The sequence below is a fragment of the Gallus gallus genome, chromosome Z (assembly GCF_016699485.2).
Source record: "Gallus gallus isolate bGalGal1 chromosome Z, bGalGal1.mat.broiler.GRCg7b, whole genome shotgun sequence".
Classification (NCBI taxonomy): domain Eukaryota; kingdom Metazoa; phylum Chordata; class Aves; order Galliformes; family Phasianidae; genus Gallus; species Gallus gallus.
This window is the reverse complement of record NC_052572.1, coordinates 11,541,619-11,566,544: the sequence shown is the minus strand read 5'-3', so window position 1 is coordinate 11,566,544 and position 24,926 is coordinate 11,541,619. Positions and strand designations below refer to the sequence as shown.

At 38.8% G+C, this 24,926-nt stretch overlaps 1 protein-coding gene across 2 annotated transcripts in view; it reads left to right on the top strand.

The window, feature by feature from the left end:
* The window catches only part of NADK2 (NAD kinase 2, mitochondrial), a 33,000-nt gene extending 8,155 nt beyond the window's left edge, over positions 1 to 24,845 (top strand). Inside the window, exons 2-12 of one of the 2 annotated variants that reach the window (XM_425010.8) lie at positions 5,621 to 5,709; positions 6,064 to 6,152; positions 7,498 to 7,579; positions 8,785 to 8,868; positions 12,343 to 12,479; positions 13,464 to 13,542; positions 15,655 to 15,750; positions 17,616 to 17,671; positions 17,755 to 17,808; positions 18,446 to 18,569; positions 21,649 to 24,845. In XM_425010.8, the coding sequence (XP_425010.3) occupies positions 5,621 to 5,709; positions 6,064 to 6,152; positions 7,498 to 7,579; positions 8,785 to 8,868; positions 12,343 to 12,479; positions 13,464 to 13,542; positions 15,655 to 15,750; positions 17,616 to 17,671; positions 17,755 to 17,808; positions 18,446 to 18,569; positions 21,649 to 21,787 (1,029 nt within the window). In that variant the 3' untranslated portion in view covers positions 21,788 to 24,845. Of the gene's footprint in view, positions 1 to 5,620; positions 5,710 to 6,063; positions 6,153 to 7,497; positions 7,580 to 8,784; positions 8,869 to 12,342; positions 12,480 to 13,463; positions 13,543 to 15,606; positions 15,751 to 17,615; positions 17,672 to 17,754; positions 17,809 to 18,445; positions 18,570 to 21,648 lie in introns of both variants that reach the window. The other variant, XM_004937188.5, reaches the window with a different exon arrangement.
* The last annotated feature ends 81 nt before the right edge of the window (positions 24,846 to 24,926 follow it).

Sequence of the window (24,926 nt, the reverse complement as noted above, 5' to 3'; positions counted from 1 at the left end):
AGCAGCAGGAGTTCTGAAGTATGTGTAGACAGCAGCAGGAATGCTGGTGCTGCCAGCTGTGGGGCACTCGGTCTGTCAGTGCAGTGCTATTGCATGGGGCCTGGCAGGCTCTGGGACAGTGGCTGTGCAGCTCAGGCCCCGTGGGATCAGGCTGAAGGCTGGAGAAGGAAGGCAGCCTCCAGCAAATGTCTCCTGTCTAAATATCTGTTAGAAGTGCTTTATGAAAAATCAGCCTTTCTTTAAAAATGATCAGGCAGGAGGTTGTGTTGTGGTGTTACACTATCAGATCAGCACGACAGGGCCACTTGTTCACTGTCTGGAGGGAGGATGTAAAACGGGATCAGGGAGGTGGTAAAAGTGCTTGAATTCCTGCTTGAAATGAAGACAATTCACCAGGTAAAGCGGAAGCCTTGCACACAGAAGCAAAGCACAGTCAGGGGATTCACTGGCTACTTCCCATCAGCAATCAGGTGTTCAGACACGGCCAGGACAGCAGGGCTCAGCACGCATAGTGGTGCGCTGGGAAGACAGACGCCATCAGTCCAGTACCTGACCTTCCTTTTTCTTTATTGTTCAGTGTGATACTGTGACCTCTTGGTCCAGTTCAGGTCAGCTATCCTGGTTCTGACCCTCCCAGCTCCTTGTGCACTCCCAGCCCCTGGCAGGGGAATGTGAGAAGCTGAAGCCTCCCTGGCACTGTGTAAGCACCACTGACCATCAGCTAACATATCAAGGTGTGATCAACTGTACACTCATCTGAAATCCAATACAAGGCACCATATGTTGACAAAGAATTTGAGGTAGAGTAGCTCTCATGTTTGTAGTCATGTGTGTGTATATATATGTATATATACATATATATATATATTTACAATTTTACATGCTTTTCAGGTCAGATTAACGGCCTGTAGTTGTTTGTTTCTTCCCATTCTTTCTCTTTTCTTTTTTTTTCTTTTGTACTTCTGAGGAAGTCACCCTTAGCTGATTGTCCTTATGCCATGATGCTGCGTTTTCTGTACATCCTGCCCTTACAGAAATAAAGAACAACTTATTCCTGTTCTGGTAGCCTTAGCAAGTAGGGCTTGGCATACGTTACATTTCCCATGTTATAGTCTGTAACTTCTATTCATCAGTACTTTAGTACTTTCAGTTTCCTTTGCTCTCACTGTTCTTTCCTACTAACCACGGGAATACATTTTTACCAGCAGTGCAGGGCTCCACACTTACATGTAAGTTTTTACACCTTTGACTTAAATTCTGAGTGTGCAGCAGTCTGCAGAGCCTGAGCTCTGTAGGACTAGCACTTTATTTTCCACTTGTCAGCTTTCAAGTTGGCAGTTTCTGAAAGCATATCACTTTCTAAGTCTTAAGTGTTTTGTGGTTTACAGTATACTCCTTTTACCGTACTGGTAGGTTTCTTTGTATTGTTTTAAATAATTTTTTTTTTGTTTTCCAGTGTTAGTACTGATAAGTTTTGCAGGAATATGTATTATGGCCCTGTGACACTTATTTTTTTAATATTTTTTTTTCAGTTTCTTGAGTCAAAAATTAGTTTATTCCATGCAATGAAGTTATTTTTCATGAAAAGATTATTGGTGGAAGGCAATGAAAGTATTTCACATCACTTGAGTATTTTTTTTAATGAGTTTTTTTTAATAAACCTAAGTAAATCTCCTTATACCAAGTTACTTATGTAGATATTGTCAGATGTTTGGTGCTACTCTGTTTTTCTTGAGACAGTGTTGATACTTAGATCAAAATGGCAGTCTGTAGAGCTTGAAATATGTAACAAGCTCAGCACTGATCTATCATAGTAGTTTTCTTCTCATATTCTAGCTAAGATGACATGATGCCCTCAAATCCTGAAGTTACAGCTGCAGTTGTCACTGCCTCATCTTTTATGCACTCAGCTCTCTGAACATCTAACAGTGTAAATATGAAAGATTAATGCATGCTTTTCTCCCTTAAAAGTCAGGTGAGTGTTTATGTGCTTTGTGTACTCCCTGCAGCCTTTTTTTTTTTGCCTTGCTTTTAAGGTAGTTATAGAAACAAGTCCTGCTCACATGCTCTCAGTCTTTTTTGAAGATGTTGAATTTAGTTTGCTCTTCCTTTTTGGATTTAGTTGCAAGGTTGGCTGTTCTAGAGGAGGTTTTGAGGGTGACAGTGAATTCCCTTCATCCATTATCCTATTCTGTACAAGCAGGGAGGCTGTTGTGCTCACTGTTGGATGGTGGAAGCAGACCGGCCTGCCAAAGTCTTTTCTTCTGAAAGGAGAACTGTGACAACTGTAAACCAGGGCTTCATCTGAAGGGTGGAACTTGCCAGCTGTCATCACACAGAATGGTAGGAATAGGACTTGATGGCCAGAAGAGTCAGCTGGTAAGGACCATCGTGGGTCCGTCTGAACAGCAGGACTGGAAGTCTGCACCATGAGCTTGTCTGGTCATCCAGCTGCTGCCAGGCTTTCTGGAGAGATGACTGCGTGTGCACTGACTGGGCTGCCTGATCTTTGCCTCCAGGTTTTTAAAAGTAAAAATGAGACAGTGGTCTCAGTCTGTTAGTGTTTTGGTACTGCAGAGCTCTTTTAGGAAGTCATGTTAGTTATCCCTTTGTGGTGTTCACATCCTAGGTATGTGGCAGGGCAAGAGGCAATGGGTACAAATGCAACCACAGGAGTAGAACCATTCCATGATTCTATAAGCTATCTCCACCAGGTCTGTGGATGTCTTTCTGGTTATTTGAAGTAGTTACCTGAAAAGCTGCTAATACAAGTGTTCGTGTTTGATGCACTTTGCTGTGGGTAGGCTGAGACAGGTTGTTTCAGGAGGAATTACGCTAGGGATAAACTGACTTTTAATGTGAAGAGCCTTTTGCATATTAGGGGGATTCATTATCTCTATAGATGTAGTTTAGCTATTTAGATGTAAAGCATCAATTTTCATTTCTCCTGTAGATTACTGATGCTTGCTGGTTTTATTGTTGAGTTCAAAGAGGAGACCTTTATGCTTTTGATACCTATTTGGTAATGCTGATCTTCGTAAGAGAAGGAATAGCCACATAAATTTTCAGGCAGTTGTCAGGATACTGGCAGCTTATTTGAGCATTGCTTCTGCCTTCTGACCAGGCAGAGTTGATTCCCCAGCAGTTAAATTACCCACATCTCTCTTTGCTGGCAACGACAGTGAAGTGTTGGCTGTAGACATGTCATTGATGTTAGTAGTCCATACGATCACAAATGATCATGCAGAGATTAATTTCTTGCTCATTGTTCTGAGGCATAAGCTTTCTTGGACTAAGCTGAAAGACCGTTTGCTGACAAATCTGGCAAATGAATAAGGTAAATAAAATTGCAAGATGGAGTTTGTATTTCATGTGTGGAAGTAAATAATCTGTGAAATTAGCAGTCTGAAAAAAACATACGCTGCAGTAAGTGTCTGCTAGTCAGGCACTCAGTTGGTGACATTGTTTTGTTCACGGTGGACATTTCAGCTGGAGAAATGAATGGGAGCCCTGACTTTGTAACCCTGTAGATTTTTTGAGTGTAGTTTTCATTTGCTTTGGATTTCTTTTTGGTTGTAAAGTAAGGTCAGTTAGTGCTCCCAAAAAGTATGATTGAAAATCCAAATTTCACCAAATCAGACCTGTGGTGCTCAGGGGTCTGTGGGTAGCAAATACATATATTTTTTCTTATCTCCTTTCCACTACAGATGGATTCTCTAAGTTTGAAAACTAGCCTAGCAGTGAGCAGTGCTGCATCTAGCTGCAGCATCATGATTCTTTTCCCTGCCCACAGCTGCACCCCTTTGCTCCTCAGAGCAGCACCATCAGTTCTTGTGCAGAAGATCTATTGGAATGTGTAAGCATTGTAGCTGGGGAGGAGACCCGAGGCAATTCATGGGACTTAACACCCTGCACCCCAGCAAAGTGGTGCTAACAAGCACAGTGACCTGGAAGATTAGTGAAGGTGTTTTCAGGTTTATCTTTGCTTATGACCAAGCACAGCTGGGAGCTGTCCACACTGTCTGCCTGTAGTGCTGTTGATGGCATCTAGGCAAAGCCTAGAAGGCCTTTCTGTTGGAGATTTCCTGATCCCAGCTGTAAAACCAGCTGAGGATTTCATTTCTACTGGGTATCAATCACTGATTCTAAACCCACTAAGCAGCATGAAGGTGCAATTCCAGAACAGCCAGTTCCATTCTTTCCTATAATTTCTTCAGCACTTATCTTTGTGTGTGGCTCATGGTTGGATTTCTTGATGTCAATTTTTATCAGATGAATAACGATTGCGTTTGTTGGGTATTGAACTGCAGTTAACTGTGATTGTCATGTCTTGCCCATCCTTTCTCCTTTGCTCTGGAGATCTGTAGTGTGGGAATCCATATGAAAATGGGATTAGATTCAGCTGTCTGGCACTGCTTGTTCTTGGCGGGCAGTGCAGCCTTGTATAAAAGCACAGGAATGAATAGCTGGAAATGCCTTTTCAAAGATTCTGGCACAGACAAATTTTTCTACGCAAACTTAAGGAATTTTTTTCTGTTCTGCTGAGTGGGAAAGGGAAACAGTGACAGCATCATCTTAGAATACCTCAGGTTAGATGGTAGCATAGGAGGTGATCTAGTCTAGTGTACTGCTCCAAGCAGGATCTCTTACATTAGCAATGTCTTTACTAACTCCTTTCACTTAATAGCATCTTTTTTTTTCTTTTTCTACTTCCAAATTCAGCTTAATCTGCATATAGACATGTATTTGGCATACCAGTACCAAATGAACAGACTAAATAATGAGGTGGAGAATATATATAGAGAGGTAGTGATTGAATTACTTGTTTTGCAGCAAGCTTGCATTCAAAAAAATCAGATAATGAGCTAGAGGTCTTACCTGCCTGCTCATTCAGGTCTTATGCATGTGATCTTCCAAATGTTCACACAATCTAAAGAATGTCCTGAGATTAAGCATTTATATTATTTTGCTTCCTAGAAGAATGGTGCTAGAATGCAACTGCTGAATACGGTTTGTCTTGTTACTGATATGGTTTTGAAAAATTTGGTGTATGAACCAAGGGCCAATATTGAAGGCAGTAGGTGGCTTGACCTTAAGTTTTGCTTTGTTTTTGATGCAAGGGAAGTGCTACCTTTATTACCACTTGGCAGTCTTCCATTTTAGCTCAAATACAATTTGAAGGCTAATGCTCTAAGTCTTTCAGAGATACCTGTTTTAATTAAGCATTCGTGTTGCTTTTTCTGTTGTCCTCTTTCTGATTAGCACAAAGTTTAGGTAAATAGCTAACTATTTGAGTGCTTCTATCACATGTTGGAGGAGGATATTAGTAAAACTGTTTTATGTAGATTTACATAGAGTCTAAATTACTTGAATTTAGGGAACTGTTTGCAGTACCATATTTGTTTGCATGACTCTGCAGCCCTGGAGGTTGATTGCTGTGACAGTGTAATTAATTTGGTGAATGTAAGCTGGCTGGGATGTATACAGAGATGTAACTAAGGGAACACTTATAAAAGCATGTATGTTTATAATGAGATAAAATAGGTTTTATATAGCTTTTGTTTACATTAATCACTACACTAAGTGCTCTTGATTAACTATTCCATTTTCTGTCTTACAGCTTGCCTTGAAGGGATCTAATTACGCTGGTTTATTAGAGCGGCATCGCATTCATACAAAAAATGTGGAGCATGTTGTAGACAGTTTACGGTAAGAATACATAGATGCTGAGAATTTCAGAAGCAGTGCAACTGTAGATAGGTTGTGTGAAATAATGTTAAGAAAGCGTTGTATGACAAGTCTTAGTAAAAGGAAATTGAAAACAGGATGATGTGGATAAACAGTCGTCCCTGAAACATCATGTGAACTAGTTCAGCTTGGTTACTAACACACTAAATGATTATCTTGAAAACAGATGGAAAAGATAGAAAGCATTTGTGTGAGCATAAAATGCTTATAAGCCAGACAACAGTCTAATTAGTCCTTAGCTACATGTTAGTTTTCCAGAAGGATGTGACAAGAAACGATATAGGACACATTGTGGCTTTTTCCTGCACTTTTCAGGAGTGAGAAGATAGAAGTCCGTCTCGTTAAACGTCGAGATTATAATGAAGAGACAGTTCGATGGGCAGATGCTGTTATATCTGCAGGAGGTATGGCTTTATGGAAATTAAGTATTTCATTATGTTTTCATAGATGTTTTTCAAATAAAATTTGTAGTACATGAAAGCATCTGGAGATGTTCATACCTTGCAAAAAAATCTCTAGTATCTGAAGTTGTAGCAGTAGAAAATAAATGGCCACTTCAGATATGTTTTGTATTGCCTTGTGTAAAATGGTGTAAATTGTTGACTTTTCTGTTGCTTTCTACTGAAGAGGGTAAAATACTTGCTTTTCTGTGGTTATGCATAGCCCTTTACTTAACTCTTTTTTTGAGAAATGTGAGGTGGAGACTAACAAACTGCTGTTTCCTTCCCTTCCCAAACTTACTTTCTCTCTCACTTTCTCTCTCTCTCTCTCGCTTTGTCTCTCACTTAATTCCAGTGACTGACAGACCTATCTATTTGGATAGATAGAGTATATAGTATGCAATTTCTGAGCCGCTTCTGCCACTGCTTAGAGCTTTCTAAATGAACCAAGAGAGCAACTATCTTAATTCATTCCTTTTTACATTGGATTGCAGTGTATTCAGTTTATCATTTCAGTCATTCAGTTTTGCTTTTGTAAATTGCTGCAAAATCTACTATGTGTTATTGGACGCTGACTTAATGTTCAAGCATCAGTGGCAGTAGACCTGAGCACTGCCCTGCGTTTGTCTTCTTCCTGACTTAGTCCACTTTGCCCTTCGTAATCAAAATATGTCGTAGGGGTGTGTTTATACCAGAAGCACCCTAATAATACTGCTGTAGATTTCAGTGAAATCTTTGAGGTTGAATACTTAGGGGTTAATATTACCTCTGCCAGCTTGACTGTGGCAACATCCTTCATAGTTGTGAGAGAAGGGGCACATCAAAGATTTTCAGAGCTCCTATCTTGTAACAACTGGTTTGAATTAGAATCGTCCTTCTGTTTGATAAGGAACTATAGTAACATCTGAAGAAACAGTGGCACTTAAAATCTTATACCCTTTTCAGTTTAATGTGAGACTTTTTTCTAAACATGGATACGTGGAGCCAAATAAGATGTTTAAATTATGCCTTCTGAAATGAAACTAAAGCCATTGTTTTTATGGGAATCACTGTAAAATCTGGTATTGTTTCCTGACTTCTGTGGTTTTGTTTAGCATTATTTTCTAAATAATTCCTCTTACTAGGTAATAAGCATATAGAAAAGAGATTTGTGGAAGTTTCTAACTTTTTCCAGTCACATTTGTTGTCTTGATTGGCTGTAAATACAGACAGATGGGGAAGGGTGATATGTGCTGCAAAACATGTGAGACTATTTGGATTGGAATACTAGAATGAAAAGTGAAGCTAACGTCTCTTTGTTTTCCTATAGGTGATGGTACAATGTTGTTGGCAGCCAGTAAGGTCTTTGATAAATTTAAACCAGTTATTGGAGTAAATACTGATCCTGAAAGGTAAAAACACATTTGGGAAATCAATGCTCCATTTAATGTCATGCATAAATATGCATCTTATTTTCATGACGCATGTGGCATGCCTGTGGCATTTAGCAACGTATGTCTATTGTACTTGATTGTAAGTATCAAGTTAACTTGTTTGATTATAAAAGTTTCCAAAATGAGTTGTCCTCTCTAATCTGAGAGGACTAAGGTTTATTTGATAAGCATTGCTGTATTGAGCTGCTTTCATACAAATGCAGCAGTACTTAGAGCTTGGTGACTTGTGTTACTGACCACAAGCTTGGAGCTGGAAGTGGTGGTATAGAGTACTGAACGGAAATAAGACTTAGATAACAAAAGCAACTAAGTGTGGTACCTGAGCACTTATTTAAAGAGAAGCATCCTTGGAAGATGCTGCCTCCTCAACCACTTAATGGCATTTAGTTGTCCTCTATAAACTCCACCTAGCAGTAGGATTGCTTTGGGCAGATGGATCCAGTGTATTAATACTGCCCAGTTGGTATAACCTTCAAATGGATGGCAGATAAAAACTCAGGATTCACCTAGGCTCTGTCTGCTGTGATCTTCAGATTTAGATTTTTGCTTCTGGTATTACCAGTTAATTGAATATTAGTAGATAAGAAAGCAGTGGATAAAATATTATAATTCTTTCCATCCCTTCTCTTAAAATTTTTTCAAATTCTGTGAATAGATTTTCTACAGTATCGAGTCTGAATAGCAAGGTTCAAATAACAAGTGCCTTCTATCAAATATCACTCATGAAACAGTAACAGTGTTATCTTTCTGGTCTGGACATGCCATTCCTTTGATCTTGGACACGTCACCTGCCTGTCTTGTATCATCAACTTGTGTTAAATATTGTTTCTAACTGGCAAAGTTTTTTAACTGAATTCCTTGCCTAGAACTGCAGTGACAAGAACTCTTAGTACATCTACATTCTTGCAGGATTGCTAGCTGAGCAGCCCCTTGTTAGGAGAAAAATGGAAGTGAGATCGTCACCTCTCCTGTATGCTACATGAGCTGAAAGATGGGTGTGGTTGCTGATGTACTTTGTTTGCGTAATACTACAAGCTTGTAAAAGTAAAAGGTCTTGCTTTGCTTTATGTAAAAAAAAAAAAGGCTTTTTTTTACTTTCTTTTTTAAGGCATCAGATATTGGTATACTGTCATTTTCCAGTGTCTATTTCTTTTTGCTTCCAGATCAGAGGGTCACCTGTGTTTGCCTGTGAGATATACACACTCATTTCCTGAAGCACTACAGAAGCTTTATCGTGGTGAGTTCAGGTATGATTCACCGATTATTTGTTTTACAGTACACTGATTGGATAATGCTTAATTATGTGTGATCTGTAAGGAACAAGTGATACTTAGTAAAATTGTAATGGTTCAAATAATTAATTCTGTGTAAATGTTTACTGTATTGAAAAATGTGTTGTTAAGAGTGATGCTGGACTGTAAAGGATAAACTTGGCTAGTGGTTCCTAGAAAAAAAAGGCAGCATTTGGCATGACCTTCACCAGTTGATTTTCTTTTCTGACTTAGCAAATGCATAAACAAGGGACGGTGGTCTTATGAGGGGATGTGTTGCTTTATGTATTTCAGCACTCAGAAACATTTGTAGTACAGTGGCTAGTAATGCTAATAGAAGCTGATGAAGCCTATGCAGTTAGGAAATGGTCAGTTTGATGTAATGGATTAAGGTACGGTGACTTAAATTTTGTTACTAGAGTAGTTGTAGGGAAAGCTTTTCCTTGTTATAAAGTGTGATGCTGTCAATACTAGATATTCTCAAAATAATTAAACTCACCTGAACTAAGGAGGAAGCAATTTGAATTTTAAAAGACAAACTAGGGGAGAGTTTTTCACAGTCCCCTATTTAAAAAAAGAGACATCGTTCCGTGGTGTCCTGATTTCATGATTTTTGATTGGTATTCCACATCATAACATCATGCAGTACACTGGCAGTTGCGAGACTGCGCTCTTTGCTCTCTTTGCTCCCTAGCTGTCTTGCCGACAGCATTAGAGTAAGGGCTTCAGTTTTGGAAACTCTTTTTGATTTATTAGCTTCACTTCCAATCCTGTTGTACTGTATTATCTCATGCTCTGCTATTATATTTAGTAAATTAAGCTTTTTTTTCCTCTTAGCTTGTTGCCTCTGTTTTCCTTGTCTAGGCCCATCTCCCTAACTTTTTTTCTTCCCCTTGCTCCGCTTCCTTTTCTATGCTGTGGGTCTCTGGGTTCCTTCACCCCCTTATCACTGAACCAGGCCAAACTGTGACATATGGCATGTTAACATTCCAGGAATAGTTCTGTGATGGCGAGCAATCAAACAGAAGCAAGTATTCACATTATAATGTATTGCAATTGTATTTTTGTTTGTACTTCTATCATGCTTAATTTGTAGCTTGAAGCATTCTTGTATTTGTGCCATGAAAAATTCTAGAATGAGGTGAATATAGCCATCAGGTTTGATTATACATAACTAAGGTAGTTTCAGTAGTTGTTACTAAATGAAAAGGTACTTTTCAAATCAAATGTCCTAAGGCTTAGAAAACAGAAGCTTTTAACTTTCCATCTTGCTAAGCTGTTTAGTTAAAGCTGTTAAAGTCCCTTGCTACTTTAGCCACTTGAAACATTCTGTCAGATGCCATGTTGAAATGTTCATTGCTTTGCTCCTGTTGTTGCTCTAACAGAACTAAAGCCTCACCAGAGCAAAACAGAAAAGATGTTTCTGATTACTGTTTCAGAGAAAGTTTGAAAACTAATATTCCTAAGCAAGGACTTGAGTGGGTGTTCTCTGATTGCTTTAAGCATAAAGAAGCTTTGTACTAGGTGGGTACCTGGATCAACTTGTCTGAAAGAACATCTGATGGCTCAGAGTTCCATTAGGATGGTGATGTATGTGCTGGAGACTGGAAAGAGACGATTTTTTTTTATCCTTATCCTTGAACTGTGGGAAAGTCACCTTATTTGAAGAATCTGTAAGCATTCCATGTAACATGCTCGTTCCATGTAACAATCCATCCAATTCATTTATAAAGGGCAAGCTATATCAGACCACCTTTGTTTTGTGATGGCAGTGTGACAGGGTCTCAGAATAGGGATGTAATAGTACAGTTCTATATTTTTTTCTTTCTGAAATGAAAGTAGTATTTCTATTTTATATAATCTCTAAATTATAAGAGGAAAAACGAATTGATTTCTAGGAAAGAAAAAAAAAATCTAAATGATGTAATTAACAGCCTAAGGAAGAATGGCTTTTATTTCTATATCCTCCTCTTTCTTCTTCTGTACCACTCTTAAGCATTCTAGAATTCCCAGGCCAGGTGAATTTATTTAATATATGAAGTATTTATTGCCCATATTAATAAAAGGATGAATAAAGCTGCGTTTTGGATATCTCTGAATGCAAGCAAGCAATGATAAAAGTAGAGCAGGCATTGTTGTATAAATTCCTTAGTGCTTGTTGTTCTCAGACTCACTGCATCAGTCATGCATTCAGAAATTAGGATCACATTTTTAAAAAGATATGTTATGTGTGGGTCAGTGCTGGGTCCAATCTTCTTCAACATCTTCATCAGTGACCTGGATGAAGGGACAGAGTCCACCCTCAGCAAGTCTGCTGATGATATGAAGCTGGGAGGCGTGGCTGACACGTAGAAAGATTGGCAGGGAGGACCCTGATGAGGTTTAACAAAAGCAAGTGTAGAGTCTTGCACCTGGGGAGGAATAACCACATGCATCAGTACTAATTAAGGGATGACCTGCTGGAGAGGAGCTCTGCAGGGAAGGACCTGCGGTTCCTGGTGGACAACAGGCTGGCCATGAGCCAGCAGTGTGCCTTGGTGGTAAATAAGGCCAATGGGATCCTAGGGTGGACTAAAAAGAGCGTGGCAAGCAGGTCCAGGTTGGTGATCCTGCCCCTCTCCTCTGCCCTGGTCAGTCCAGAATACTGTGTTTAGTTCTAGGCTCTCCAGTCAAAAAAGACAGGGATGTTCTAGGAGTCCAGCAGAGGGCCATGAAGATATTTAAGGGCCTGGAGCATCTCCCATATGAGGAAAGGCTGAGTAACCTGGATCTGTTCAGCCTGGGGAAAAGAAGACTGAGAGAGGATCTAATAAATGTTTATAAGTATACAAACGGAGGTGGGAGACAAATAGATCAGGTCAGGCTTTTCTCAGTGCTGTGTAGTGGCAGAACAAGGAGCAATGGCCTAAAATTTGTACATAGGAAGTTCCATACAAACATGTGGAAGAACTTCTTTATGGTAAGGGTGATGGAGTACTGGAACAGGCTTCCCAGAGAGGCTGTGGAGTCTCCCTCTATGGGAGATACTTAAGACCTGGCTCAACGCCTACCTGTGTGATCTATTGTAGGGTACCTGCTTTAGCAGGGGGTTGGACTTAATGATCTCTTGAGGTCCTTTCCAGCACCTGCAATTCTGCATGACTCTGTATAATGTAACTTTTACAGACATCTTTTGGCCAGTGTCATCTCATTTTACACATAGAAAAAACATCAGCTGGCAATTTGGTAAGTGTAAAGTATTAACATTTTGATACGATTAACTTCATAAGTAGAGAATCGATAGTGGAAGCTATGAAACTTGAAATGTGACCTTGTATTTAGTCTTTAATCATAAGATGCTCTGCTTTGTGAATGAACTGGTAAAACTCTTGTGTCTTCAAGACTCTCTGATGTTAACTAATTCTACAGTGAATATTTTGGGTACTGATAAAAACTTTTCCCCTCTCTAAGGTGGCAGTGGCGACAAAGAATCCGACTGTATCTTGAAGGAACTGGTATTAACCCTGTCCCTGTAGATTTACACGAACAGCAGCTAAGCCAAGAGCAACACAGCAGAGCTCATATAAATGAAAGATTCCAGGATCAAAGTAGGTTAAAGTCTGTGACAAGAAAATAATCACTTTGCTGTGATAACTCTGAATAGGAGGCAGAGATTTGTAAGAGCTGAGGTATTTAAAGTCTGGTTACTGTTTTAGAAGCAGGAAGAGACGATACTTGTTAGCTCAAGGTTCAGACTCTGGGTTTTTTAGATGGGAGTATGGTCATTTTCTGTATGTTTGTTCTGGACTTGCATATTTAGAATTAGCTTTCAACATTAACAGTTTCAAGAGATTTCTTGAAATAGTATGACCTGCTGGCAAAATACCTTAGGTTGTTACTAAGTGGTGCCTTTTAGGATTACTTGGGGTTACCATAGGAACGGTTTACCATGAATTTAGCTGGTCCAAGCTGAAAGTGTCTCTGCAGACACTTCGCTTCTACTGAATTTGAGGCATATTACCTCACAATTGAAAAATAAGCTGTCACTCTGTCTGCAAGCAAATGAAAAAAGACAAGTGACAAACCTAGGTCATCAAACACCTTCATCTGTTTTCTTTAAGCTGGACTGAGAATTCAAGAGCCTCATTTATCTAGTCCTGTATTTCCTCACTGAGAAATCCTGTTCATTATGAAGTATTTGTTAATCCCTTTACATTACCTGTGATGTAAATTCTAATTCTTTGAACTTAATCTAAAATATTTATTAAGTCACTGTCAGTGACTTTAAGCTAGTAGAGGAGATAATCAGTCTGGTTGCCCATTGGTTGTCAGACAAAGCAATGTCTGAAAACGTGTGGCATTGGTTTACTGACCTTGGTTCAAATACTTGTTGTTTCCACTAAAGGACTGTAACTATGTACAGACTAAACTGATGAAAAAAGTGAGTCCTTGAAATGAAAATTGGACACTGAGAAACAACATCTAAATGCAAACATGGGCAGTAAAGCGTGTCTTCCAATGAATCATGGGTTGTTTTTGAAAATCGTGGCTTTAGAACCACGATTTAACATGGTTCTCTTCAATATCTGCAGGATCTGATGTTTCTGGTCCACATCTTTTACCAGTGAGAGCACTCAATGAAGTCTTCATTGGGGAATCTCTTTCATCCAGGTATGCTTAATAGTTTTTTTGTTGCAGCAGGGCACAACTTCATTTCTTTTCATGATGCTGTAGTGGGCAATCAGTGATAATGTCTTTGCTGTCAAGTTTCTGCTCTAGTCCATCAGTCTAAAATCCAGGAGGCTGGATTGTTGTTGGTTATGAAGTGTGTATTCAGAGATTAAGTGTAAAGTGCAGTGTTGTAAGCATCTGTTTTTCCATTTTCCAGTCTGGCCATTCTCTCCTCTGTTTTTCTTGTCTGTTATTTTCTTGGCTAGCTATTACCTAATCGTATACTTTCAGTTACTGTCTTTACCATGGACTGAAGGTTTCAAAAGATGACTTTTAATTGTCTACTCTTCTGAACTTCTTAAATATATTTCCATTAGCCTAGTGTGACCAAACTGAAATACTAATAAGAACTTCTTTCCCTACCTCTGAAGCCCTGCATTTGGCTGAAGCCTTGTTCTGTCAAGAAAATGTCCTTGTTCTGAGAAGACAGTTTGTATCACATAATGGTACTGCATTATGCAATCTACCTTCATGACTGGCCTTTCTGAAGATAAATGCATTTCTGCTAGCCAAACGATAACAAGAAGGATGTGGGGAATATGATTGGGGCTGTGAGGAAGGAGTTAAAACATGATCCTCAGTCAGCACTTGGCCAAACTTTTACTTGTATTTTATATCCTTTTAACTCTGTATTTTTTTTTTTTAAACCTTAGTTTGTAACATCTTCTTGTGTTTGTACAGTGCCTGGGACACTGTGATTGCTGCTGGAAACAGTATAAATGTTCCATGAGTGCTTTATCTTCCATCTGGACTGCAGCCACAGACTGGCAGAAGGAATTAGTCTCAAACAGATACATATATTGCTGTCTACTAATCAAATACAATTTTATCAAGATTCTAAAAGGTTTATTTAATGTACAACGATAGAGGACCACAAAGCTGCTTTCCAACACTTTACAGTAGCCCTTTACATCTGAATGTCATAAATACATTGTGTTCCTTAGTTCAGTATATTTGAGAAGCAATGAAGAACATAATGCCTGTAGGAACAAATCTTTAGTAATAGATCTTGTGTTAATTGGATTTGAAGACTTCAATAATGATGTCATACAGATAGGTCTCATTTTTAAGGCTCAAATAAATTTTTATTTTTAAGGCTGAAATGCTGCATAAAAAGACAAAACACTAGATGCATCTTCCAAATGTCAGTTAAGAAAACAAGAAAGTATTACAAGTTTTGTATTTTTAGTTTGTCCAGAGCAAAACATCAATCACTAAAAGCTCAGTAAACTTCTTTTATTAAGAAGTTTAGTCATGCTGAACACAGTGAATGGGATGTGTTTCCAAGGGGTTATCTATCTGAGGACTGTACTATACTAGTTATATTAGGCATCAACAACTGTAGTTCATAAATATGCCTGGAAGTTCTGAAGCTTATGGAGAGAGATTGGTTGTAATAGGCCTAAGATGAGGAATCCTCTGATACATCAATAATACCATGCAGAATGATGATTGTGCCCCAAGACTTGAACACTTGAGTTTTAGGAAGAATTTGTCTTGAAGAGAAACTCAAAAACCTGCTGAATGTTGTAAAACTAAAGTTGTTTGTGAATAATCACAGTGGGTTTTTAATTACTGAAGTGATGAACTCAGCTTAAAGCTGTGCTATTGTTTACTCTTAGTGTTTCCTGATATAATTTTGAGACCCAGTCACAGCATAAGCACAGTTTATGCAGTAGTTCAACAATTATACAAGGAAGGTAATGTATTTGCAGTTTCATTTCTAAGTACAGCAAACCCTGCTTTTATGCAAAGTCATTGCCAAATGATCCACAGAGTTCTTCACATGGAATTGAATATTAAAAGTACCTGCAAGGAAAATTGTCTAAAACTTCATGCTGCAGATTGCTTTTTTCCATTATAAAACCTGCTATAAAACTGAGTGAAAAGTGGCTACCAAATTGGAAGTACTCAACAAAGCCTGTGAAATTGTCATCCAGATTTGAAAATATCCCCTCTAAATTTTTATGTGCCTGATAAGGCTGTGTGTTCTGTCTTATTCAGGGAGAACTTTAAGTCCTGCAAACCCAGTTTTAAATTCTCGCTTCATAGGGCCTCCTATTATGAGATATCAGTTGATGATGGTCCTTGGGAAAAGCAGAAGAGTTCAGGGCTCAATGTGTGCACAGGAACAGGATCAAAAGCATGGTAAGTACATGCTGCTGCTTTGATACAAAATATTGTTTCAGATAAACTGTACTGACTTATTTTGCTGAAGCATACTGTCCATATTAAGACTCTGTTGAGCTATGAGTAATCAGTGTATATCAGTTATGTCCAAATAGTCTCACTGTTAGACATAGTTTGAAGCTATCTTGGGTGTTTCAGAGGAGAATTTCTCCCTTGTAGGTATAGTGAGAACAGTTGAAAGGATGAGGAGCTGGGGGATTGAGACAAAAGCTTACCTGCAACTTTACATAGAAATTTGTATGCCCCCTCTACAGAGGAGAGGTTGGGGATGTTGAGGGAGAGATCGTGCTCTGCCTCGCAGGTTTCTCTGAACTAGTCTTGTTGGTTAAAATTAAACTGCTTAGATTAAGAAGCTCAGAAAACCTTTATGAAGACTGAAGCTTTAATAGCAATGGGAAACCTTGTACTTAAGTGTCCCCTGGTACATCTATCTTTTCATTCTCTTTCCAAGTCTCTTTCAAACTTAACTGAAAAGGCACTGTTTTTTTGACAAAATATTCTTCTTAGATGAAAAAGCATATATCCAAGCAGAGCTGGATATATACTAGCCTAATCAAAGGAGGAGTAGATTTTAGCAGCAGTTTAAACAAGCTGCAGTGCTACATGCAAATCTGATCAGTTTAGTTTTCTGTACAGTGAGAGAGATTTGGAAATTGGGCTGTCCTTATCATTTAAGGTTGTACAACAAGCTGGATTTCTGTGGCAAGCTAAGGTGAACTAAAACTGAAGCTTCTAATGAAATCAGAAAAATGAATATTCATGCTGTAACCATGGTTACTGGGCTTTACTATTCATTGTAACTCAGAATCTTGTATTCAGTCAGCGTAACTTTGTCCTGGAGGCTGCCAAGAATGAAACTGGCAAATTGCTAGGAGAACTTTCCTAGTGTTTGGTACCTTGGGAACATACAGTCATAGTTCAAAAGCTGTTTTTATGCATTTCATTTGCTTATATGTTTTCTATTGAGCAATCTCAGCAGAGGATTCCAGGATTGCCATCTTCATTGCTGTAACTGGTGTCTGGTTTAGGGGTCTTGTTGAGATTTCAGAGCTCTTCAATCTGCGAGGCGTTTAAATTTAAATGTCCAAGTACTTCTTCAGCTGCCAGGTTAACTAGTTAAGAGAGAGAACAACCATGCATCTCATTTTCTCCTCAGCATTTGTTCAGGTTTGTGGGCTGGTAGTAAGTGTAAGAGGAATAGGCTTGGAAAAACATCCATGGCATTTCTGTGGTGTGTCATGTGGATGTCTGTGGGAGATGGAGAGGTCAGCTCGGCCTTGTCAAATGCTGACTCATTGATAATGAGGCTCTGGAAAGGAGACAGGAGGTCTGAACAAACAGGGATGTCTTGTACCTAGACATAAGATAAACTCTTTGCTGATTATGAAGACTTGTTACGGAATTTGCTTGCTTTCTTTAGAAAGTAGACATATAGATAGAGAGATATACAGCATTATGACCATGATCATTACAGCAATAAAGAAATCTTTCTGGCATGAGAACCTGGTGTTGTGTGGCTAACTCGCGACAGATGTCTGTTGCATTCTAAGCTGTTCTACAGCCATAACAGAAGCCCTGGACTGAGAATTGTAAGATCCACTGAGAACTAGGTAACTGAGATGTTCACAGTACAGCACAGGCTGCAGTCAGTTCCTGAATCTGGTCCCAGGAGGAAAACTGTTGTCTGCCTATGCTTAACAGCATTCTTAATTTTTCAGTTGTCTGAAACCTAGTTCTTTATCTGTATGCAAGGTACTTGGGGTTTTTGTTTGTTTCCTTAGATTTTATTGCTTACCAAACAAGACTTCTACTTTTCTGTTTAGGTCCTACAATATTAACAAGGTAGCAAATCAAGCTGTTGAAGAAATCCTTAATATCGGTGAGTGAACAGCCTGGTATCACTGGCTAAGTTTACACAAAGATACTCCTCTCTAATAGGTGCTCTTAATCTTGTTTCAACAGCTAAAAAGCACGGAAGTTTGAATATGCCACTGAACACAGAGCTAGTTCAAAAAGGTTAGTGAAAAAGGCAAAAATTTCTTTAAGATATCATAATGTTGACCAGTTTATTTTTATATACTCAGCACTACTTCAGCTGTTTTAGTGCTCTTGCAGTGTTACCGAATCAGAGAATTGTAGCTGTTAGAAAGGAGGTCTGGAGATCACATAGTCCAACTATCATGCTAATGCAGGTTCTGTAGAGTAGATCACATAGGAAAGCATCCAGGTGTGTTGTTCCAGAGAAGGGGATTCCACAACCTCTCTGTCTGTTTGATTCTGTGCTGTCACCATCAAGGTGAAGAAGTTTTTCCTCTTTAATCTTTCTCAGAAATATTATTTACATGTATTTGGTGGAAAAACTGACTTGAAATGAAAGCAGTAATTTAGTATGTGCAGATCTTTATGAGCATTTCAGTTCTCCTAAGATTTGAAAGCGTAAGTAGTTACTCAGCTGAAGAGATTTAGTGAATGTAAGTCGTGGAATAGAACTGAAGTGAACCATCTTGTAAAATCACCTGAAAGGTGAAGACTATCAAACACCTGGCAAGACTCCATATTATCTCTAAGAAGGGAAGCTGCTCTTTCCTGAACAAATGTGTTTTTCTGAAAATAATTATATCTACAAAAACTAATGGCTGATTTCTATTTACAGTAACAAATGCTTACAATGAATCCCTGCTCTATAGTCCAGAAGAACCAAAGATGTTTTTCAGCATTCGAGAACCTATTGTAAACAGAGTTTTCTCAAGCAGTCGGCAGCGTGGCTTCTCTTCGAAGTAAGTGTTGACTGTAGCAGCTACTGAAGACATTTACCATTCAGTGTATTTTCTGTATGTAGGTAACCCACGGGTTTTTCATGAAGTGTTTCAACTACCAGCTTGTGTTCTGAGTGGCTTGAGTATGGTTCTAGTAAGAACAGGAACAAAATGCTTCCAAGCTGCATTATGCTTTCATAACACCTGAGCCACACACACTCTTAGAGAATAAAAGAATCACAATGTGCTCAGTTTTGCACATATGCCATTGCCCTCACTATGAAACAGGCATTGACAAACTGGGGTGAATTCAGGAATGGGTCCCTAAGAGTATTATAGGGCTAAAATACATGCTACATACGGGAATGAGTCAAAAGGTATTTGGTTTAGTCTGAAGAAGACAAGACTAAGCAGCGGGATACAGTTACTGTCTTCAAGTTACAGAGCAGAAAGACTCTTCAGAGCAGAAGAGTGGAGGCAACAGTCATAACCTTTATGTTATAGAATTCTGATAAGGAAATATTTTTCACAAAATTACAGAATCGCAGAATGGCCCGGGTTGGAAAGGACCTCAAGGATCATGAAGCTCCAACCCCCCACTGCAGGCAGGGCCACCAACCTCCACATTTAATACTAGACCAGGCTGCCTAGGGCCCCATCCAACCTGGCCTTGAACACCTCCAGGGATGGACGGGGCATCCACAACCTCTCTGGGCAGCCCATTCCAGCACCTCACCACTCTCCTGGTAAAGAACTTCCCCCTGACATCCAACCTAAATCTTCCCTCCCTCAACTTAAAACCATTTCCCCTTGTCCTGCTGCTGTCTACTCTTTCAAAGAGTTTACTCCCCTCCTGTTTATAGGCTCCCTTTAGGTACTGAAAGGCTGCAATGAGGTCACCCTGCAGCCTTTTCTCCAGGCTGAACAAGCCCAGCTCCCTCAACCTGTCTTCATAGGGGAGGTCTCCAGACCCCCGATCATCGTTGTGGCCCTTCTCTGGACCCTTTCCAACAGCTCCTTGTCTTTCTTGTACTGGGGCCTCCAGACCTGGACACAGTACTCCAGATGGGGCCTCACAAGGGCAGAGTAGAGAGAGACAATCACCTCTGATCACCTTCTGGCCACCCCTCTTCTGATGGTGCCCAGGATACCATTTGCTTTCCAAGCTGCAAGAGCACACCGCTGGCTCATGTTAAGTTTTTCATCCACCAGGATCCCCAGGTCCTTCTCTGCAGGGCTACTCTCAAGGACTACTTCTTCCAGTCTGTATATATGCCTGAAATTCCTCCGGCCCATGTGCAAAACCACGCACTTTGCTGTGTTGAACCTCATTATATTCACCCATGCCCACTTTTCAAGTTTGTTGAAATCCCTCTGAATGGCATCCCTTCCTTCCATTGTGTCAACTGCATTGCTCAGGTTGGTGTCATCAGCAAACTTGCTGAGGGTGCACTCAAGTCCATTGTTGATGTCATTGATAAAGATGTTAAAGAGCACTGGTCCCAAGACAGACCCCTGGGCAACACCACTTGTTACCAGCCTCCAGTCCTTTTCACTGACAACGGTCTGACAGTAAAATAGGTTGATGAGAGGCTACTGGTGGTATTCTTGGAACAGTCCAAACTTGAGAAGGAAAGACCAAAAACAACATAATCTATCTTTGAAGTAAGGCCTGCTTTGAGTTGAAGGCTATGGACTAGATGCCCTTCCAAACTAAACTGTTCTTTAATTTAGTCATTTTAACATAGAGCACTTTTTATGGAACTCATTATTAGTTAAGTAAATAAAAACATATGCAACACATGAGAACAATACAGTGTGTCAATATCAACCAAATGTTAATTCAACCTTTTGTGTCAAAACAACGGAGTTTGACTTTGGAGACTTGAATTCTCCTTTTTTTGAGCCACAACTGTGTTGCAACTTTTATGACATAGTAGTAAAATTATAATGTCTTAAATGTTTACTGCTTCTTAGTCATTTTGATCTGGGAGGTTTCTAGGTTGAGTAAACCTTGAGAGACTTTAAGAGAAGAGTTTAAAATAGGAATAAATAACTGAATTTTCATCTGTAAGTGCTATAAGATCAATTCTTGTATATCCCAGGTTGACAGAACTATAGAAACTCTCCTGCAGTAAAAAAAAAAATGTCTACATACCTGTGAGGGATATCTGTCCATTTTTCCTCTTCAAAGTAGTTTTTGCTGCCTCTCATGGTTTGTCTTTTGCTCTTGGTGCTAAAAATCTTGTTATTGCTGTTTTTTCTCTTTTTTGAGATACTTTAGCTGTCTAGAGTGAAATGGAGGAATGTGCCTCCAGGCTTCAGGCTTAGCAGAGACTGGCTCAGTTTTGACATTTGGCCATGCTTTCAAGTTTTTCATCTTTATGAAAGATGAATCTTCATAAAGATTTAAGTCACTGGAGTAATTGCTGATTAAATCTTGGAGATCAGAACATGTCTATACCAAGGCCTAGGTCAGGAACAGTCAGGCACATTTATGTAAGACTGCAGTCTTGCAGCTTTTCTGAAATCACTCCTGGTTCCCATCTAGCAATATTAAAAAAAAAAAAATAATAGTTGGGAACAATATTAAAGAGAGTATTCTTATTTGTTATATATTTGAAAGAAGAAATCTTGACAGGTGTTAATTTCACTTATAATGATATAGCACAGCAGAATACAGTAATATCCAAAGTATTTGAATTTCAGACACTGCTAGTTTTAAATGCATATTCCACTGAACTTGAAGGCCAATGCATTGAAATCACGCTAAATTATGTAAAACTTCTTTTCTGTGAAAGAGTAAGCAAATCTTTATTAAATGGGATCATCAGTAGCTTTGCTTAAAAATGCACCTGAACTCCAGTTTCATTATCAGATGTAGTATTATAAGAGTCCTCAGACTCTTGGTGTAACAGCCTGCATTTGAATAGGTCCTCTAATCCTCTCTGCTATTATATTATTTCATATGCTTCTGCATGACTCGGCATTTACTGGCCCATGCAAAGAAACATTCAAGAAACAGTCTCTTTGTTCAGGTGAGTGCTTCTGTGTACCACCTCACTTCTAAACTATTTTGATTTTATTTTTCTGTTGGCAGAGTCTGTGTCCGTTCTCGTTGTTGGGATGCATGTATGGTTGTAGATGGAGGAACGTCATTTGAGTTCAATGATGGCGCGATAGCTTCAATATTGATTGATACGGAGGATGCACTGTGCACTGTTTTGCTAGAAGAATGAAAGGACCCTAGTGTCTTCTGCTGAAGCAATTCTGGATCCAGAGAGAGAACTCCTGGAGGAGGACAGCACATCATAATGCTGCATTAAGTTGGAAGATGGTTTTTTTTGGTTGTAAAAGAAATTGGAGGAAAACTGAGGTGCTTTTCATTCCTTGGGTTGGGGATATCTTGGAAGCCTATTTATGCTCTTTTTGCATCTGGTGTATAAGAAATGTATCTGAAGTCTTACCTCTTAAGTTCAGTGCAAATTGACATTTTTTAACCGGTATGGCAAATGTGAAAGAACATCTTTTTAAACCATAAGTAGATGGGTTTAAATACTAAGTCAGTAGCATTAAATATTCAGATGTACAGTTTTTTAATAACTGTGGAACTGGTTAAAAAATAAATATCTTCATGCATCCACTTTTGTAGAAAATCTGACTGTCAAAATCTAGAGATTTGGTGCAAGGATATATAGATTTTGGTAACTCCTGATGTTGGCATAATAGAAATACAAATCTTTTGTATGCTTTTCAAGAATTTTACAACTTTGTAGTTTCATACAATTCATGACAAATTTTTTGGCTCATCCACTGTTTTTTTCTACTTTGTAGATTCACATCAAAAGTGAAAGCCTGGTTTAATTTCCAGCTCTTTCATATCTTCAGTGAGGTAGTTCCTACCTTTGTTCTTTGAGTAGAGAAAGACTTGAAGCTTAAGGCTTTTAGTGAGCCCTTTACTATGAATATGAAACTATAGAAAATGTGCTTAAGACATACTCCCTCACTGAATGGAGTACCAGGTGTCCAGTCACAGTTGTGTGCAGTTGGTTATCAAAAAGAAAGATACAGACCTTAAGTTGAATGATTTGGAATTTTAGGTTCTGTGTTTCTTTACAACTGCAGAATGAAATAAGCTCAGCTGAGTACTACTACATAGGCTGCTCTGAAAGAAATCCCTCCTGTTTCTTTCTGTGGAAATAACAATGGTATAAAGAGCACAATAACACTTTTTGATAGAGCAACTCAGCTACAAAACAGTTTCTCAACAGTCACCACCATTGATCAGCAATGAATGTGAGCCTACTCATAAAACTGCACCAGCAGAGATGACCCACTGTCACTGCAGCCACTGCTAAAACACACCACTCACCACACTGTGCTCAGATCCACTGTTTGTTCTCCTTAAGCATTCAGCCAGTGTTACTGAATGTCAGTGGATGCTATTTTTTCCACATGGAGGAATTCAGTTGCATACCTTTGCTTCATCTGCACTTCCATGTCAGGTGCCTTTTTGTCAGACTGCCCCTCTTGCCATCTTTCAACAACATGTAATGGGATGTTGGTGGGAAGGTTAGTCCTATACTGCCATACCACCAATATCCACTTCTAACAAAACAGGCCAATGTAATAAGAGAGGAGGCATTACTTTTGGAGTAGCCTTGTAGTTAGAGTGCAAATAATGCTTAATGTTACCCTGTTACTTTCCCCACGAAATTTATGCTGAATTCTACTGATACTGAATTGACAACAAAGATAATTTTATGTGCCTCTGATTATGTATGTTATATAAAAACTGGTTGTAGAAGAGGAAGTGACTTTTTAGATACTGTTTTAGAGAAACTGTGAACTTTGCCTTTGAAAATCTGTGCTGATTAATGCGTAGATGAGAGGGCAGAATTTGACAAAATGAAGATTTCTACAGCAGGAACTCTTCTGACACATGACTTGAAAAGTTTTTTTTTCCTGTCTTCTAGGAAAAATCTATTTCCAAAAGTGAGTTTTTTCAAACTACTTTTGAATGAAGAGACTTCTGTAATAGATGTTCTCAGTTCTAATGGGGATGTTCTCCAGTGTGGCCAATCAATGTATTTATTGCCAATCACAAAATATAAACTTCTATAGGTGTAGGAAGCGTATAAAGGATTTTTCCCTTACACTATGTTAGTTTTTGTATTCAGTTAGAACTTAGAAACAGGTTTCAGTTCTAAGAAAAACCTGGTATTGATGGAACTTGTTAAAAATAAGCTATCACTGTGTTGTGCACATTTCACCTTTAAGTGTGCTGTAGACCAATTTATTCACCTCTCTTGAGTTATCTGGCCTGCAGACCAGAAGAGGAAAAGCAAGACAGCCAAATATTCTTTCAAAGCTATCAGAGTAAAGCTCTTAATATCTAAAATGGTATGCAAAATTGATCTAAATGTAAAGATGCAAGACTTTAAAACATTGGCTGCATAGAATAAGGTTTTAGTTATTCCTAATCCCTTCATAGCCAGTTAAGGATGGCCCTATGTGCCTTCTGTCCAGTATGCTCATCAACTTGGTGTTAAGATTCAAAAAACAATGCCAGTAACATTAATTTATGATTTCCTAGGACTTTACCACCAACTTTGAGATTAAAGTCTTATTTAGGTATTCAGTTTAGCTGTATAGATAAAAATTCCTGGCAGAGATCCTATATGCTACTTATTCAGAGACATTTGTGCTGCAATGTTTTGAAGAAGACAGATTAGCCTGAGTCGGTTGTGTTCCTGATACTCTTATTCTGAATGTTGAGACTAAAAGACAATGTTTTCAAGTCCTGTGGACCCAAAGTATAATTTCATTTAGGGTTTACATTTCACAGTTAAGTTCCTGACTGCTACTTAGCAAAATGTAAACCTGACCTACTCATGAGTGGCCTCTACTGGTTTTGTCTGTATTTTAATTGCACTTGTGTTATAGCATTTACTGGTGAATGCTTGATTTAAATAACAAGGATGGGTTAGAGATCTATAATAGATAATCAGTAAGCAGCTACCTTTTTTATTAAAGAATTGTAAAATCCTTTGTTATAAAGGAAAGCAGTACAGACAACTTACCTTGTAGACAATGTTCTGTGACAGGGCTGAGTATTGGTGTAACACTGATTTAATTAGCCTGGACTGGCACTGAACTCTTCTACCTGCTGAATCAAATCAAATCCATGGTGTCATCTTTTAGTGCCAGTCCGCACTTGTGTTCTGCTAAACTAAACATGTCATCTTTGCTTTTTTAAGTTTATACATTATGTAATAAAATTAAAAGTTTAATAGATGCTTAAGTTGTCCCAGGCCTGATTTCAACTTAAAAATGTGTGTGTGTGTGTGTTTAATGTGCTCACCTTCCTTTCATTTA